General features: G+C 54.1%; 6 protein-coding genes across 6 annotated transcripts; 4 read left to right on the top strand and 2 right to left on the bottom strand.

The window, feature by feature from the left end:
• Nucleotides 1-510: 510 nt before the first annotated feature.
• LMH87_009716 (uncharacterized protein) lies at nucleotides 511-1,578 on the bottom strand (the record flags this gene model as incomplete). Its single annotated transcript, XM_056196762.1, has 1 exon — nucleotides 511-1,578. One exon carries the CDS (start codon nucleotides 1,576-1,578, stop codon nucleotides 511-513), a length of 1,068 nt encoding a protein of 355 aa, XP_056053877.1.
• Nucleotides 1,579-2,864: 1,286 nt separating this feature from the next.
• Nucleotides 2,865-3,326, top strand: LMH87_009715 (uncharacterized protein; the record flags this gene model as incomplete). Its single annotated transcript, XM_056196761.1, has 1 exon — nucleotides 2,865-3,326. The coding sequence occupies one exon, from the start codon at nucleotides 2,865-2,867 to the stop codon at nucleotides 3,324-3,326; it is 462 nt and encodes a 153-aa protein (XP_056053876.1).
• A 498-nt stretch (nucleotides 3,327-3,824) lies between these two features.
• LMH87_009714 (uncharacterized protein) lies at nucleotides 3,825-4,402 on the bottom strand (the record flags this gene model as incomplete). Its single annotated transcript, XM_056196760.1, has 3 exons — nucleotides 3,825-3,845; nucleotides 3,916-3,926; nucleotides 4,126-4,402. 3 exons carry the CDS (start codon nucleotides 4,400-4,402, stop codon nucleotides 3,825-3,827), a joined length of 309 nt encoding a protein of 102 aa, XP_056053875.1.
• Nucleotides 4,403-5,126: 724 nt separating this feature from the next.
• Nucleotides 5,127-5,405, top strand: LMH87_009713 (uncharacterized protein; the record flags this gene model as incomplete). The annotated part of the gene is made up of 1 exon (XM_056196759.1): nucleotides 5,127-5,405. One exon carries the CDS (start codon nucleotides 5,127-5,129, stop codon nucleotides 5,403-5,405), a length of 279 nt encoding a protein of 92 aa, XP_056053874.1.
• Nucleotides 5,406-7,963: 2,558 nt separating this feature from the next.
• On the top strand, nucleotides 7,964-12,212 carry LMH87_009712 (uncharacterized protein; the record flags this gene model as incomplete). Its single annotated transcript, XM_056196757.1, has 8 exons — nucleotides 7,964-8,050; nucleotides 8,111-8,298; nucleotides 8,358-9,014; nucleotides 9,071-9,350; nucleotides 9,402-9,548; nucleotides 9,610-10,563; nucleotides 10,630-11,463; nucleotides 11,532-12,212. 8 exons carry the CDS (start codon nucleotides 7,964-7,966, stop codon nucleotides 12,210-12,212), a joined length of 3,828 nt encoding a protein of 1,275 aa, XP_056053873.1.
• Nucleotides 12,213-13,137: 925 nt separating this feature from the next.
• On the top strand, nucleotides 13,138-13,588 carry LMH87_009711 (uncharacterized protein; the record flags this gene model as incomplete). Its single annotated transcript, XM_056196756.1, has 3 exons — nucleotides 13,138-13,161; nucleotides 13,225-13,405; nucleotides 13,539-13,588. 3 exons carry the CDS (start codon nucleotides 13,138-13,140, stop codon nucleotides 13,586-13,588), a joined length of 255 nt encoding a protein of 84 aa, XP_056053872.1.
• Nucleotides 13,589-13,590: the final 2 nt, after the last annotated feature.

The following is a 13,590-nucleotide window of genomic DNA, read 5'->3' as shown; positions in this document are numbered from 1 at the left end:
CCACGGAAATATCGAAAGCACAGTACAAATGAATACTGCGAATGAGATTTATTCTACTAGACAGATGATAACGAAAAGTACAGCAGAACTGAACACAGACAGAGCAAAGAGATGTGAAAGAATATGACGTAAGCACGAAGACAGAACAGTAGAGACAGAGCAGAAGCATCAGAAAAGAACAAGAACAAACAGGACAAGACAGCAGATGTCAGTATATCCACAGCGGTCAACATGACTGCTATGTCGGTATCAATCGTGAGCCGGGCTGTTGGGTTGGGAGCGTAGCTATAGAGGAGGCTGTTAGTTAAATCCGGCGATGCACCGACCGCAACAACTGACTAACCTTTTCAACAAAGTTGCTCCGTTTGTCCTTCTTTGCGTCCTTCTTCCTTTTAATCGCCGTCAATTCGGCGCCCGAGTAACGATGAGGCGAAGAGCTGTCCACCTGCAACAGAGCAGGGTTCAGTGCTCCCTGACAGTAGCTGGGCAGAGTGCTATGGCCCGTCTCAATCAGCTCAAGTAGGTCCTCGACGGTGGCGTGCGTCTTCGAGTTGGGATCAAAGGTGTGTGCCAGTGCCAAGGCACAGACAAGAATCCCAGCGTGAAAGCGATCCAGTGCTTTGCGGCCGCTGCATCCCGAACGCCGGGAGGCCGTCTAAACTCAATCGTTCCGCATGAACCGGCGAGATGGGCAAAATTCCAGGACAGATAGCGCGATTCTCCAAAGAAGACCAGCTGAATGAGATTTTTCTGGATAGGACGGAGATTATCAAACGGGGCAAAAAGACCTTTGCATCCTTGAGACTCCACTCGCTCAAATGCATCCCGAATGTGATTGTTGATGTCCTTTTCGCTTTGGTGTCGCTTCTCTCGGCGAGGTGCGAGATTAGGCTGGCAATATGGATTCTCCTTGCGGTCCGCTGGCATGACGTTCGTAATTGCCTTATCGTACAGCGCTGTCGCTTTGAGTATGCTCTGGAGCTGGCCCAAGTTGTAGACATGGCTTTCTAAGGGTGCTGGAGAGACGTGGACATGCATTGAGCAGCCTGTAGACAGATAGATATCAAAATTCTCATTGATAAATTGGAAAACATGATCACTTTCGCCTTGCCACTCCTTTGAGGCGGAAATTGATCGGGAAACAATTTCAACGCTCCCTAGACGACATGTCAGCACTGTCCATCGATGTAAGCGTAGCTTGTGGGCGTGTAACTCGTCGAGCGATGGCTCATCGACACTGGCCGACTTCTCATAGTTGACCGTAGTAAGACCGGCCCCGATTTGCTTTTCAACGAGCATGTCGCGCAACGCTATGTGCAGGCTTCGGCGAACCTCCTTGACTTTGGAGAATGCTGTCCTGTAGGAAAGTTTCTCCTGGGCGGCGACGCGCTTACTGCTTTTCTGAATTGCGGCGATTTCTTTCTCCATTTCATTCCACTCGTTCCAGATGACACGACTAGCCTTTTCAGTCCATCCGTTTATCTCAAGGGTGGGAAGAAGCTTTTGTTTTGGCCGAATCAACAGTTCAATCTCGATTCCAAAGGTGAGTTTCTCGCCCAAAGTCTCTAAAGAAGCCATGTTGTTTGACTAAATCAGGTCTTGAGCTTTTACGGATATATCTTGAGCGTTGAATAAGGTATTCAAACGAAATCAGTCAACACTGTAAAAGACTTGCTGCACGTAATATCCAGATTCAAAGCTCGAGGGCAGAGAATCCTGTTTATATACACAAGTTCCGTGTACTGATTTAAAGACCCATGTCCAGCCCTCTTGGAGCAGAAGGTCGCTTTCTTTTTCGGCCAATTGAAGAACAGAGAAAATTCTCACTCTTCCACAGCTACGCATCTGGTGACATTCAATACATGGGTGTCGAAGGGTCACGGTGGGATACAGGCTGCGCCCGCGAATACAAACTAAGACATTCTGCCTGGCGCTTAGGAGGTCGTAACCTATCTTCGGGAGTAGTACATCATTAAGCTCAAATGCGTGAGCAGCATATGCATGAGAGCTCGTGCTTGCATTAACGAGCACATACTTCAGGAAAACTCCATGATCTACCATTTTTGAGCCGGCCAGTAACTAATTCTACAACGAAAGATATAAACGGTTGTTAGGTAGTGATTGTTACTGAATTTTCTCGCGACGTCGTAGAAAAGTGCCATCTGCAGTCGGCTATACGTCGTAGCCTGGTGGGAGCGAGGCGATGAGCGGCGTCACGTAGCTTGCCGCTCGTCAACCATCTCCCCACACCTGCGAAATATGGCGGCGAAAAGTACGAAAAAACAAAGAATAAAAAAAACCCTTTCGGGGTACGGAGAGAAGACTGAAGCTATCCTTGCAGCGCCGAGGTGAGCGGGTTGCTCAATTGCTGAAGCGCCGCTTTGAATCCCTGGAGAAGGGTCACAGAATATGCTATCACCAAGGCCGCGTAAGCGTGCGCCTCTCCTTTCTGACATCTATTTAGAGGGTAGTCACTCTACTGTAGCCTCTCCTTGTAATACTCCTAGGCGCCGAAACCCGACTCTCGCTTGAGGGCAGATCGCTTTGCCGGGGCAAGCCTGTACCACTTCACCGTGTCCGGAGCCTGCTGCTAACCGCCCAACTCTCTACTTACACCAACACTTCACCTCTCTCTCTTCAGTGACCCAACTTCACCTCCTCGCGGAAACCTCTATTCTTGGACATACCCAGTAAATGATTTTTTTCAGAAACACAAACTTAGGTCCCGCTGAACGGTGTGAAACACCCTGTGCCTTCAGCTTCAGCGCTAATGGAGCTGGCCGGTTCTCGCTGGACCGCGCGACTGGCTGAACCGTGATGCCTTCACAAGGATGCCGGCCGACTGGCGGCCGCCTACTCTTAACATGACAGAAAGCGACGAGGGAAAGCAGACTCTCGGCTGCCCAGCGAGGCAGCCTCCTTTGAGAGGTTTTCCCGCCAAGATGGCGGACTATGCTGCAAAGCGTGCGGCTCTCGGGCGCTCACCGTCACCACCGCCAGAAATTCGCTGCAAGGTGCTCATCAGCAGCGAGGACGGCATCGTCTTCAGCGCGGGACGACTGCAGGAGCTTGCAGAGATGCCAGAACTACCAGAGGTCCTCGAGGTACCATTCGCAAAACACTTTGCCGGCTCACAGCCCGAAGGGCCGACCTCCAAGAACACGATACGAAAAATCTGCATCTGCGACATCACTTTGTCAGAAATGGGCCTGGTGCACGAGAAGGCGTACGTTGAGCGTTATGGTGACATGGAGTGCATTTGGTACCAGGGCCGCTGGCTGAACGTGGATGTGGTTCTGGGCCTGAAAAGAGTTCTGATTTCTTGAATATGAGCAAGGACTCACATGCCCATTGTTGTCAGTGCATTAAAATTACCAACCTTACTGGCATGTCTGGCTGTAAGTTTCGTATCAGCCAGCCACTGAATGCGCTTCGCCACCCGTTGGACACCTGGGACACGGCACATGGGAAAGCGCTGGAATGGCATACAGCCAAGCGCTGCAAGAGAAGCCAAGGCTACTTGGGCGCTGGACTTCTGCATATGCACCAGCACTTGGGCACCATGCCACGAATATATGCCGGCTTCACATCAGCCAGCCACGATAAGAAGGATCGTCGGTTGCTGAGATCCGAGACATGGTCTCCCGGTGTGGGGAGCGGGTATAGGACGAGACCGTTGAGTTACAGCTGAAATAGCCAATCATTACCACAAGGGGTCGTATTTTCAAGCTCATAATATTTTACAACCGCACACTTGAAATAAAGCAAGGCTGTGAGTGGAGTATGCAGCCCACGGATCATCGGTATTCTCCGGCAAACTACCATTAGCGTTGTCGATTTGTATACTGTTATAATGAGCACATGTAGCATCATGATCTCTCTATACTTCGGGAGTCGGAAATAGTCGCTTCTTACATTTCCTTTCACTAGGTGTCTCGTAGATGTGTCTAGCTGCGTCTTCTAGTGAGACGGGATCCTTTGGAGGTGCGGATTCACCCAATGTCTCTTCTCGACAGGTAACTTGGTCACTGATCGTACGGCATCCACACTCGAGGATTAATTATTGCTTACTGTTTTCGCCTCCCGGTTTATGTAGCAGAGGGAAGTGTGGCGTTAGGGACTCACCGCGTCTCACAGTGATGGCTGAAATTATGCAGCTGTACACAGCCGTAGCTGAGCAGTGCATCTCGGAACCGTTGGCATTAGATCGGACGATTACTGTGTGGCGTTGGGGGCCTGGGGGCCGTTTTTTTCGGCAAGAAAAGACTCTTGGCACGGATGCCACACCGAGCGTCACGTAGCGGCTGCGCCCGCGATCCATGCCATAATAGGTGATGCGCGTCTCAGATGTGCACAGCGACGGTCCGGGCCCGGCGATGAGAATTTTCCTGGTGGTGCCCATTCTCTTCCTCGGCCAGTTGCCGTGCTGAACTGATCACTTGGACGGGATAAGTTAACAGTTGCGGAAAGGGATCGGACGTGGCTGGTCCATCTCTTCGTCATGACAGCTACGCTCTGCAATTTTGCGTGTCTCTTTTGAACAGTAGATAGGCCGCGTCTTACCAATTTGCGAGATGAGCTCCAGTGTGCCAGACACCAACTATCTCACCATATTTCACTGAGGTCGATTTCCAATTCCTTTACGACGTATTTTACATTATACGCACTCAATATGTCACGGCTTGTCGGCAATACCGAGAACCGATGATCACTAAATAGAACTGTTGTAGTGTTTTTGTTTCGTTTTAACTGAGCCGTGATGTCTTATCAAATGAAGTAAGACACCGTGGAGATGTGCTAGCCGGGACGACCACCCTCCACATCACTGTTTTCAGCCCGAAGAGAAGAATTGTGACATGTCACAGTCGGGTCAGTCGGCAATCTCATAGCTCAAGGTCCAGACTGTAGTACAGTCAACGGAATGTCGTCTGATTCTCTAGAATACTCTGTTCAGCATTAATCACGGACCTTTGTAGCACCTCAGGACAGAGTATAAGTATCGGCTGTTGCCTCGTCTGTGATATCCCTTTTCCATTCTCACCAACACCAGCTCTCAACATACATCCAGATCCATCTGACCTTACAAATCCCAAACTATCACATCTATATTCTTCGAAACTTCCACAATGCTTGCATCTGGTCTCCTCGCCGTCGTTGCGCTGTTCCAAGGCGTCACAGCATCCCCGGCCCCCGAAGCCGAGCTCGACATGGCCGCACCCCGTTACGTCTGCCCAAAGTGCCCCGCGAGCGCACCACTGTGCGCGTTGAACCTGAACACAAGGCAGCCAAAGTGCTGCCCTGAGGGGAAGCCTCTCGCCAACAACGCCGGCTGCTACACATCCGACAACGTCATTTGCAACAACACGCAGATCTGGGCTCCCGGTACTCATTGCCCGTGTGTCTAAGCTGACACTGCCCCGGGCTTTGGCTCATTTAAAATTTGGATAGTACCACTTCGGAGTGGTGAGGATTGTGAAGAAAATGGCAAGGACAGCGGCTAGAGACTTTTAGGTTTTGGTGCAGGTTTTTTCCTGTGTAGACAGTTTTCCCTGCATCCTTGGTGCGAATGCAAAGCCTATCTTCTATCAAACCTTGGTATAGTATGATCCGTATCTTGCAAGCGTGTGGTTGTATCCATCTAGACACGTATGGGCTGATCGGTGCAGCAACTTGTAGACGTGTGGTTGCTGAGCACCAGGCACAGGTACTAACACACCGCTGTGACGTCTAAAAAAAATGCAACGAGAATAAGACTAGCAGGCAAAAGATGGCTATAAGTACCCAGCAAGGCAAGAAACTATTTCGGCGAAGCAAGACACAGAGGGACAAGGAATGACTAGAGAAAGGGACAGGTAAAAAGAGGACAATGCACGGGCGAGAGTGCGACCGTAAACAGCTCGTTAAGACACCATTGCGCAGCAGAATATTTCGCTCAGACAACACTATCCGCATTGACGGCTGCGCTAATGAGTACTCATATTTACTCTGCTGCTTTTATAATAAAAGATTTGGTTCGTCGTATGTAGGTACATCATGAGCGACAAGTGCTGGGACCTCACGACCACTCAGAAAGCCGAGCTTAGCGGCGGCAGATGGTAGAGCTAACCACAATCAAGTCGTAATCTTATCTGTAGACTTTCTTTTACCAGAATTCCAAGCAGCTTTGTCTATCGCGAAATTTTTGTTTCAGGATTTTGCAGAAGCGGACTTCACCTTCACATGACCTATGTCCCGCTGGGTCAGCATAGAATCAGTGCTTTCCTGAAGCAGCATCGTTCAGAGTATCCCAACAGAAAGCTGATTACCTATGTTTGCGAAAGTGGTTTACCACCAAGGAAAACTATAGCTATATATGGAAAAGTAGATCAAGGTCTTTTGAATTTTCATGTACAACACAGATTTTCGTCTTATTCATAGGCATCCCATTTCCTGCCATGTGGCCTGTTATGGCGGACGCCTAGTGTGATTGGCGGAGCCCGAGGGACGTGTGCTGAGGGCAAAAATAGCCCTGATAGTAGTTTATTTGGTGGATCAGCGGACATTGAATAGATTAGACGGTTGCGCGGCCTCTGGTTCTGCCCTGCTTTTCGGCCGCGCACCACCTGTTGGATTGGCGGTTGCAAAACTTGACAAGATCCCATTTATTGAGCTGTCGCCTGCTTCACCTCTAGCATGTCCATTTATTTATTCTGGAAGCATTGCTAGCCAGAGCCAAACTATCGCCTCAGCCCTGACGGATTGAGGCTGAAGGAGAGATGGTTCCTCCAGTGCAACCACTAGCCAGACACTAACTGCGACAGGGGCGGTGAAATGACACACGCTGTGGGAAGCGGATCGCCATTCCGGCACCCTGTGCGTTTTAGTGTAACGGCCGTCAGTCGCGCATGTTCCCGCTGTTGGTAGTGAATCAACTCTGCGACTGTAGGCCAGACGAGGCCGCAATCGAAGCGTTGGTGTGAATTCAATTATTTGCAAAGCAACAAGAACCTGTGGCAACGGGGCATTTATAAGCACATCACCCTAAGCGCCTCGTACAAGCTATACTGAGCGAATTTAGCCATCAACGGGATTCACCGGCCGTGTAGGACGAAAGCGCGCGGGGATTCGCTCATACGGGATTAAAGTCTGCGGCAGCCATCCCGGCCAGGTTCACAGAAATGCAATTTAGTAAACTGCATCGCTCTTGCATAATAATCCCGTCGCTCTGACAGATCGTTGCCCTTTCTGACGAATTCCGAATATGGAGCGAGATTCCCGAATCTAGGGGTCTAGAAGGACTTTCTCCCACCACCATCCACAGTCGTGACTTCAATCACGAGTAGATAACGAACGGCCGTCAGCAGCCCAAATGCTCACCCCCGTCACGCAGAATCCTCTTCCAGCTGGTAAAAGATGTAAAAGATTACACTTTTCTCTCGTGGCGGAATCCACTGCGATACGTACAGGCGCCAAGCATTGGTGGTGATTCACGCACCAAGGCCAAGCTTTTTCTGGGTCGGTCTCCCCTCCGCGTCCTCGGGCCCGGGTCTTGCTGGCCGTGAGCCAGCGTTCCCTCGGGATCCGGCCCAAGCTTTTTCTATATGGCGGGATACGCCACGGTGCCAAGCCAAACCGGTTACGCGCAGCAGCCAGCCCTGGCCATACAAGGCTGCACAGAGCAAAGGTGTTGGCGGAGCCTGTGGGCTCGCTGTTCAACATGACCGCGCCCAGCATCGGCGTGGTTTTGCTGATAAAGGTTTATATAATGGCGGCAGGCCTGTCAAGAAGATACAGCGTTGCACTGTACCCAGTTGCACAGTTTGAAGCACCCTGAATCTACACAGAGCAGCATTCTTTATAAGCTAAACACTTCTCTACTGTCGTTTAATTGAACTTGCAAAAGAGAGAAAAAAATACATAGGCACTTACACGCAGCCATCACTTTACATCCTGCGCAGCCATGGAGGCTCCAGGCACACCCGCCATGATTGCGACAAAGCTCGACGAAAAGGCTCACCTATCACAAGACAGGGAGCCGAAAGCTGAGAAATTGTCTGGCAACGCCTATTTTGTAAGAAACAGTTGGTGGCTGAACGAGACGGAATTAAAGCTAACTGCAGGTTCTTTACAGCGCATATTCACCTATGCCGGCTCCTTTGAATACACACTCCAGGGCATCGCCTTCATCGCCGCCATTGGCTCCGGCGCGGGCATCGCCCTGCAAAATCTCATCTTTGGCGATTTCGTCACAACTATGACCGACTTTGCCAATGGCAAAGCAACACCCGCTCACTTCCGAAGCGAATCCAGCAGACTTGCGTACGTCCTTGACAATCCCCACCTCTGGCCAAGACGACTAACAAGAACCCCGTAAACAGCCTGTACTTTGTCTATCTCGGCATCGCCCGATTCGGCCTCTCCTACATTTATAACGCGCTCCTCACGTACTCGTCCTACCGCATCGTGCGCAACATCCGCACCGCGTACCTCCGCGCCGCGCTCAGCCAGGAGGTGGCCTTTTTCGACGTCGGCTCCGGCGGCTCCATCGCCACGCAGGCGACCAACAACGGGCGGCTCATCCAGGGCGGCATCGCCGAGAAGCTCGGCCTCACCTTTCAGGGCCTCGCCGCCTTCACGACGGCCTTTGTCGTCGCCTTTGTCACGCACTGGAAGCTGACGCTCATCACGCTCTGCGTCGCGCCCGCCATCATCATCGTCATGGGCGTCATCTCCTTTCTCGAGGCCGCCATCGAGACGCGGATCCTCGACATCCACGCGCAGGCCAACTCGTTTGCCGAGGGGGTGCTGGCGAGCGCCAGGACGGTGCATGCGTTTGAGATGCGCTCGCGCCTCGTGGCCAAGTTTGACACGTTTCTGCAAGAGGCCCATCGGCTGGGCAACAAGAACTCGCCGCTGTTTGGCGCGCTCTTCTCGGCCGAGTACACGATTGTCTATCTTGGCTTCGGTCTCGCGTTCTGGCAGGGTGTGAACATGATGGCGAGAGGCGAGATCCAGAACCCGGGCCAAATCTTCACGTCGGTCGTCTCTCCATTTTCGCTTGACTTACACATGTACTGACTTTTCTTTGTAGTGTTTTGTTGTCTGTTGTCATTGCTGCCATCAGCCTAACCAACCTTGCCCCGTACCTCATTGAATTTACGCGTGCCGCCACTGGCGCCTCGCAATTGTTTGTCCTCATTGACAGGACATCCGGCATTGACGCTTTTGCCACAGCTGGCGAGGCCCCAACTGAGACGGAAGGCGACATCAAGATTGAAAACATCACATTCGCCTATCCTACCAGGCCGGATACCATTGTGCTCGACAACTTTTCTCTCAATATCCCTGCTGGCAAGGTTACTGCTCTTGTGGTACGTTTAATCAAACCCGAGAATCGGCGCGTTGACTCACCCGTGCGATAGGGCCAAAGCGGTTCGGGAAAGAGCACCATCGTTGGTCTTCTCGAGCGCTGGTACGATCCCCTCGCCGGCACCATCAGACTCGATGGTCGTCCCATCACTGACCTCAACGTGAACTGGCTCCGCAAGAATGTGCGACTCGTTCAACAGGTAGGCAACCCCTTCCCTGCCACTAAATCCGCACAAGAAAGTCTCACACCCCACGCTCCAGGAACCTGTTTTATTCCAGGGCTCCGTGTACGACAACATTGCCAACGGCCTTGTCGGCACGCCCTGGGAAAACGCCCCAGCAGCAGAGAAAATGTCGCGCATCCAGGAAGCCGCCAAGACTGCCTTTGCGCACGACTTCATCTCGGAGCTGCCCCGGGGCTACGACACGGAAATCGGCCAGCGCGGCGGTCTGCTGTCCGGCGGCCAGAAGCAGCGCGTCGCCATTGCCCGCAGCATCGTCTCCCAGCCCAGGGTGCTGCTCCTCGACGAGGCGACCAGCGCGCTCGACCCGCACGCCGAGGGCGTCGTCCAGCAGGCGCTCGACCGCGCGTCCAAGGGCCGCACGACGATAACCATTGCGCACAAGCTGGCCACGATCCGCAAGGCCGACAACATTGTCGTCATGGCCCAGGGCCGCATCGTCGAGCAGGGCACACACGAGACCCTGCTCTCGTCTGGCGGCGTGTACGCCAATCTCGTCTCGATTCAGAACCTGGCCGTGGCCGCCTCGTCCGACTCGGATGGGGAGGAGTCGGCCAAGACGGCCACTGAAGGCGGCAGCGACGCGAAGCTCGACGCCGACCCGGCCGACGACGTGCAGCAGACGTTGACGCGCCACGCCACCGAGGAGCAGCGCCGCATGGAGAGGCAGAAGAACCGCGACAGCTATGCCAACCACAAGCAGCTCGGCATGGTGGCCGCCATTGCACGGCTGGTGAAAGAGAGCCCGGAGCTGACGTGGGCGTACATTCTGACGGTGATTGGCTGCATGGGCGCCAGCGCGGCGTTTCCCGGACAGGCCATCTTGGTCGCCAACACTGTGCAGGTCTTTACGCTGACGGGGTCCAAGATGGTAGAGAGGGGCAACTTTTACGCCTCCATGTTCATCGTTCTCGCCGCCGGCTGTCTGGTGTTTTACTTTATCCTGGGATGGACGACCAACACGATTGCCCAGGTATGCTTGTCCTTGCCCCAACGACGCGTGGCTCTCTTCTGAAAACTAACACCCATCTCTTGATAGGCCCTCTCGCACAAGTTCCGTCGGCAGAGCTTGGACGACATGCTGCGCCAGGACCTGCAGTTCTTTGACCGGCCCGAGAACAACACGGGGTCGCTGACGAGCCGCGTGGACAGCAACCCGCAGTCGATCCTGGAGCTCATGGGCATCAACGTCGGGCTCATCTTCGTCTCGCTCCTCAACGTCGTCGGCTGCAGCGCGCTTGCCATCGCCTACAGCTGGAAGCTCGGGCTCGTCGTCGTGTGCGCGGGGATGCCGCCGCTGCTGGCCGCCGGGTGGCTCAAGATCCGCTTCGACGTGCGGCTCGACGACCAGCTCTCGCGGCGCTACTCGAAGAGCGCCTCGATCGCCTCCGAGGCCGTCACCTCGATCCGCACCGTGTCGTCGCTCGCCATCGAGGGGACGGTGCTACGGCGGTACACGCACGAGCTGGACCAGGCGGTCGCGGGCTCCGTGCGGCCGCTACTGTCCATGATGGTCTGGTTCGCGTTCACGCAGTCCATCGAGTACTGGTTCCTCGCGCTCGGCTTCTGGTACGGGTGCCGGCTCCTGTCGCTGGGCGAGCTGTCGCTGTTTGGCTTCTTTGTCGCGTTCATGAGCGTCTTCTACTCGGCGCAGGCCACGGCGCTGTTCTTTCAGTTCTCGACGAGCTTGACCAAGGGCAAGAATGCGGCTAACTACCTGTTCTGGCTCCACGATCTCGAGCCCACCGTCAAGGAGACGGGGGAGAACAAGAGCAACGGACCTGGCGCTGCGGGACCAGTGGCTATTGATAATGTGCGGTTTTCGTATCCGCTGCGTCCGGAGACGTCGGTTCTCAAGGGTGTGAATCTTGAGGTATGTATAACCTGGGCAGGGAGAAACAAATGCATGCATCACGTCAGACTAACAAGGCCGAATCACAGATAAAAAAGGGTCAGTTCGCAGCCTTTGTCGGCGCATCCGGCTGCGGCAAGTCCACCATGATTGCCATGCTGGAGCGCTTCTACGACCCCTCGACCGGCAGCATCAAGATTGACGGCAGGGAGCTAAGCAGCCTCAACCCGCGCCTCTACCGACGCGCCGTGTCTCTCGTGCAGCAGGAGCCGACGCTGTTCCAGGGCAGCATCCGCGAGAACATTGCGCTCGGCAGCGACGCGGCCGCCTCCTCCTCGTCCGCCTCCGTGTCTGACGCCGACATCGAAGCCGCGCTGCGGGCCGCCAACGCGTGGGACTTTGTCTCGTCGCTGCCGGACGGGGTGCACACGGCGGCGGGCGCCAGCGGCACGCAGCTGTCGGGGGGACAGCGGCAGCGCATCGCGATTGCGCGGGCGCTGCTGCGCGGGCCGCGGATCCTGCTGCTCGACGAGGCGACGAGCGCGCTCGACACGGAGAGCGAGCGCGTGGTGCAGGCGGCGCTGGCTCAGGCGGCGCGGGGCGGCAACCGCATCACCGTGGCCGTGGCGCACCGGCTGTCGACGGTCAAAGATGCGGATGTCATCTGCGTGTTTTACGGGGGCCGCATCGTGGAGCAGGGGACGCACGGGGAGCTGGTTGCGCAGGGCGGCATGTATCGCAAGATGTGCGAGGCGCAGAATCTAGACTAGGCCTGGGGGACATTGGCTACGGCGTTTGGGTGCTGGAAGAAACGAGAATTGGCTTTGGTTAATAATCTTACAATGTTTGAAGTTCTTGGCTTGCAAGAAGATGGTCTCTTCTTCCTGAACCGGATTGCATTGTTATGGTTGTATGTGGAGAGCTGGTGTTGCTGTGCCTGGTAACCTACATTTCAACGACATGGGGTCAAGCTGTCCACCAAGCTGTCAGGTGGCCTGCGAGAGGCGATTGTGCGACGTGGCACTGCAAGTATACTGACGCCGGTGTCTGCCGGTGGTAGCGGTGGTAGCTGGAGGCTGCAGCAAAAAGCAAGCATTCCATTCTGGAGCACTGCAGTACACCAAAATCACGTTTGTAATTTAGAAAAGAATAAAAATAAAAATTGCCCAGTATCCAGTATCCTCGTCTCAACACAATGCATTGTCGAGGCTCACGGTCAACTACATACTGCACTGACCAAAGACGGCCCAGGATACCTACATAACTAATTGACACGCTCCCGCTCGCTCCAAGCACCATCCATCTCGCTCCCCCGCACCTTTTTTAGCGGGCCGATTAGTGGCGTCCAGGCAGCCTTGAATGGGCCTTTTCAGCAGCTCGGACACGACAGCTTTCTGCATGCCTGTCTCGGCTCTCCGTCAGTAGGCCTGCAGCTGCGCAGGAGAGATTTCGGCAAGGAACCAAGGAAAGATGAATCCTTCTGCGCAACCCTCCTGCAGATACGCACTGCAGCAGATGCAGTCAGCTGGCAGCATCTACAGGAAGGTACCTAGCCAACGCAAGCAACAGCCCCGCCGCCGAGGTGCGGCGCGTTACAGTGCTTGCAGCCCCACCCGCACCCACCGGGCGCGCGCGCACCAACCCCGCTAGCAATCTGCTAGGCACCCCAGGGCACTACTCTGTTAGCACACGCCCATGCAGAAAGCTCGTCGACGAATCGTCAGTGGCCCGTTACCAAGGGCAGCTCGTGTCAGAATCCCATCCCATCCCATCCCATCCCAGCTTGGCTTGTCCTCAGCTCGTGTTCTGACTCCCGCTTTGCTTCCTCTTCTTCTCCATCCCAGCAAACTGCATTTTTCTTCTTCTCTCTTCCTCTCCAAACATCATCATCAAGCGCTGCATTTTAATCGCCCTTTCGTTCTTGGTCCTGGCCTCGGTTCACGAAACTTGAACTACTGCCCAGGTACGTGCCCGTTTTGATTTTTTTTTAGCTTTGGAGGCTTGCCGCCAAGTTCGACGCCGGTGCTCAGGGCTTTGCATTCAAGGCTCGAACTACGAAAATTCCTTTTGAAGTGCTGACTCTTGAGCGACCACAGTGTCTTCTACCAAACGACATAAACCTGCCGCTTCTCTTTCCTCCTCTTGACA

Source organism: Akanthomyces muscarius, chromosome 5 (genome assembly GCF_028009165.1).
Source record: "Akanthomyces muscarius strain Ve6 chromosome 5, whole genome shotgun sequence".
NCBI classification, from domain to species: domain Eukaryota; kingdom Fungi; phylum Ascomycota; class Sordariomycetes; order Hypocreales; family Cordycipitaceae; genus Akanthomyces; species Akanthomyces muscarius.
The sequence above is the reverse complement of the archived record's forward strand: the minus strand, read 5'-3'. Positions and strand labels throughout refer to the sequence as shown.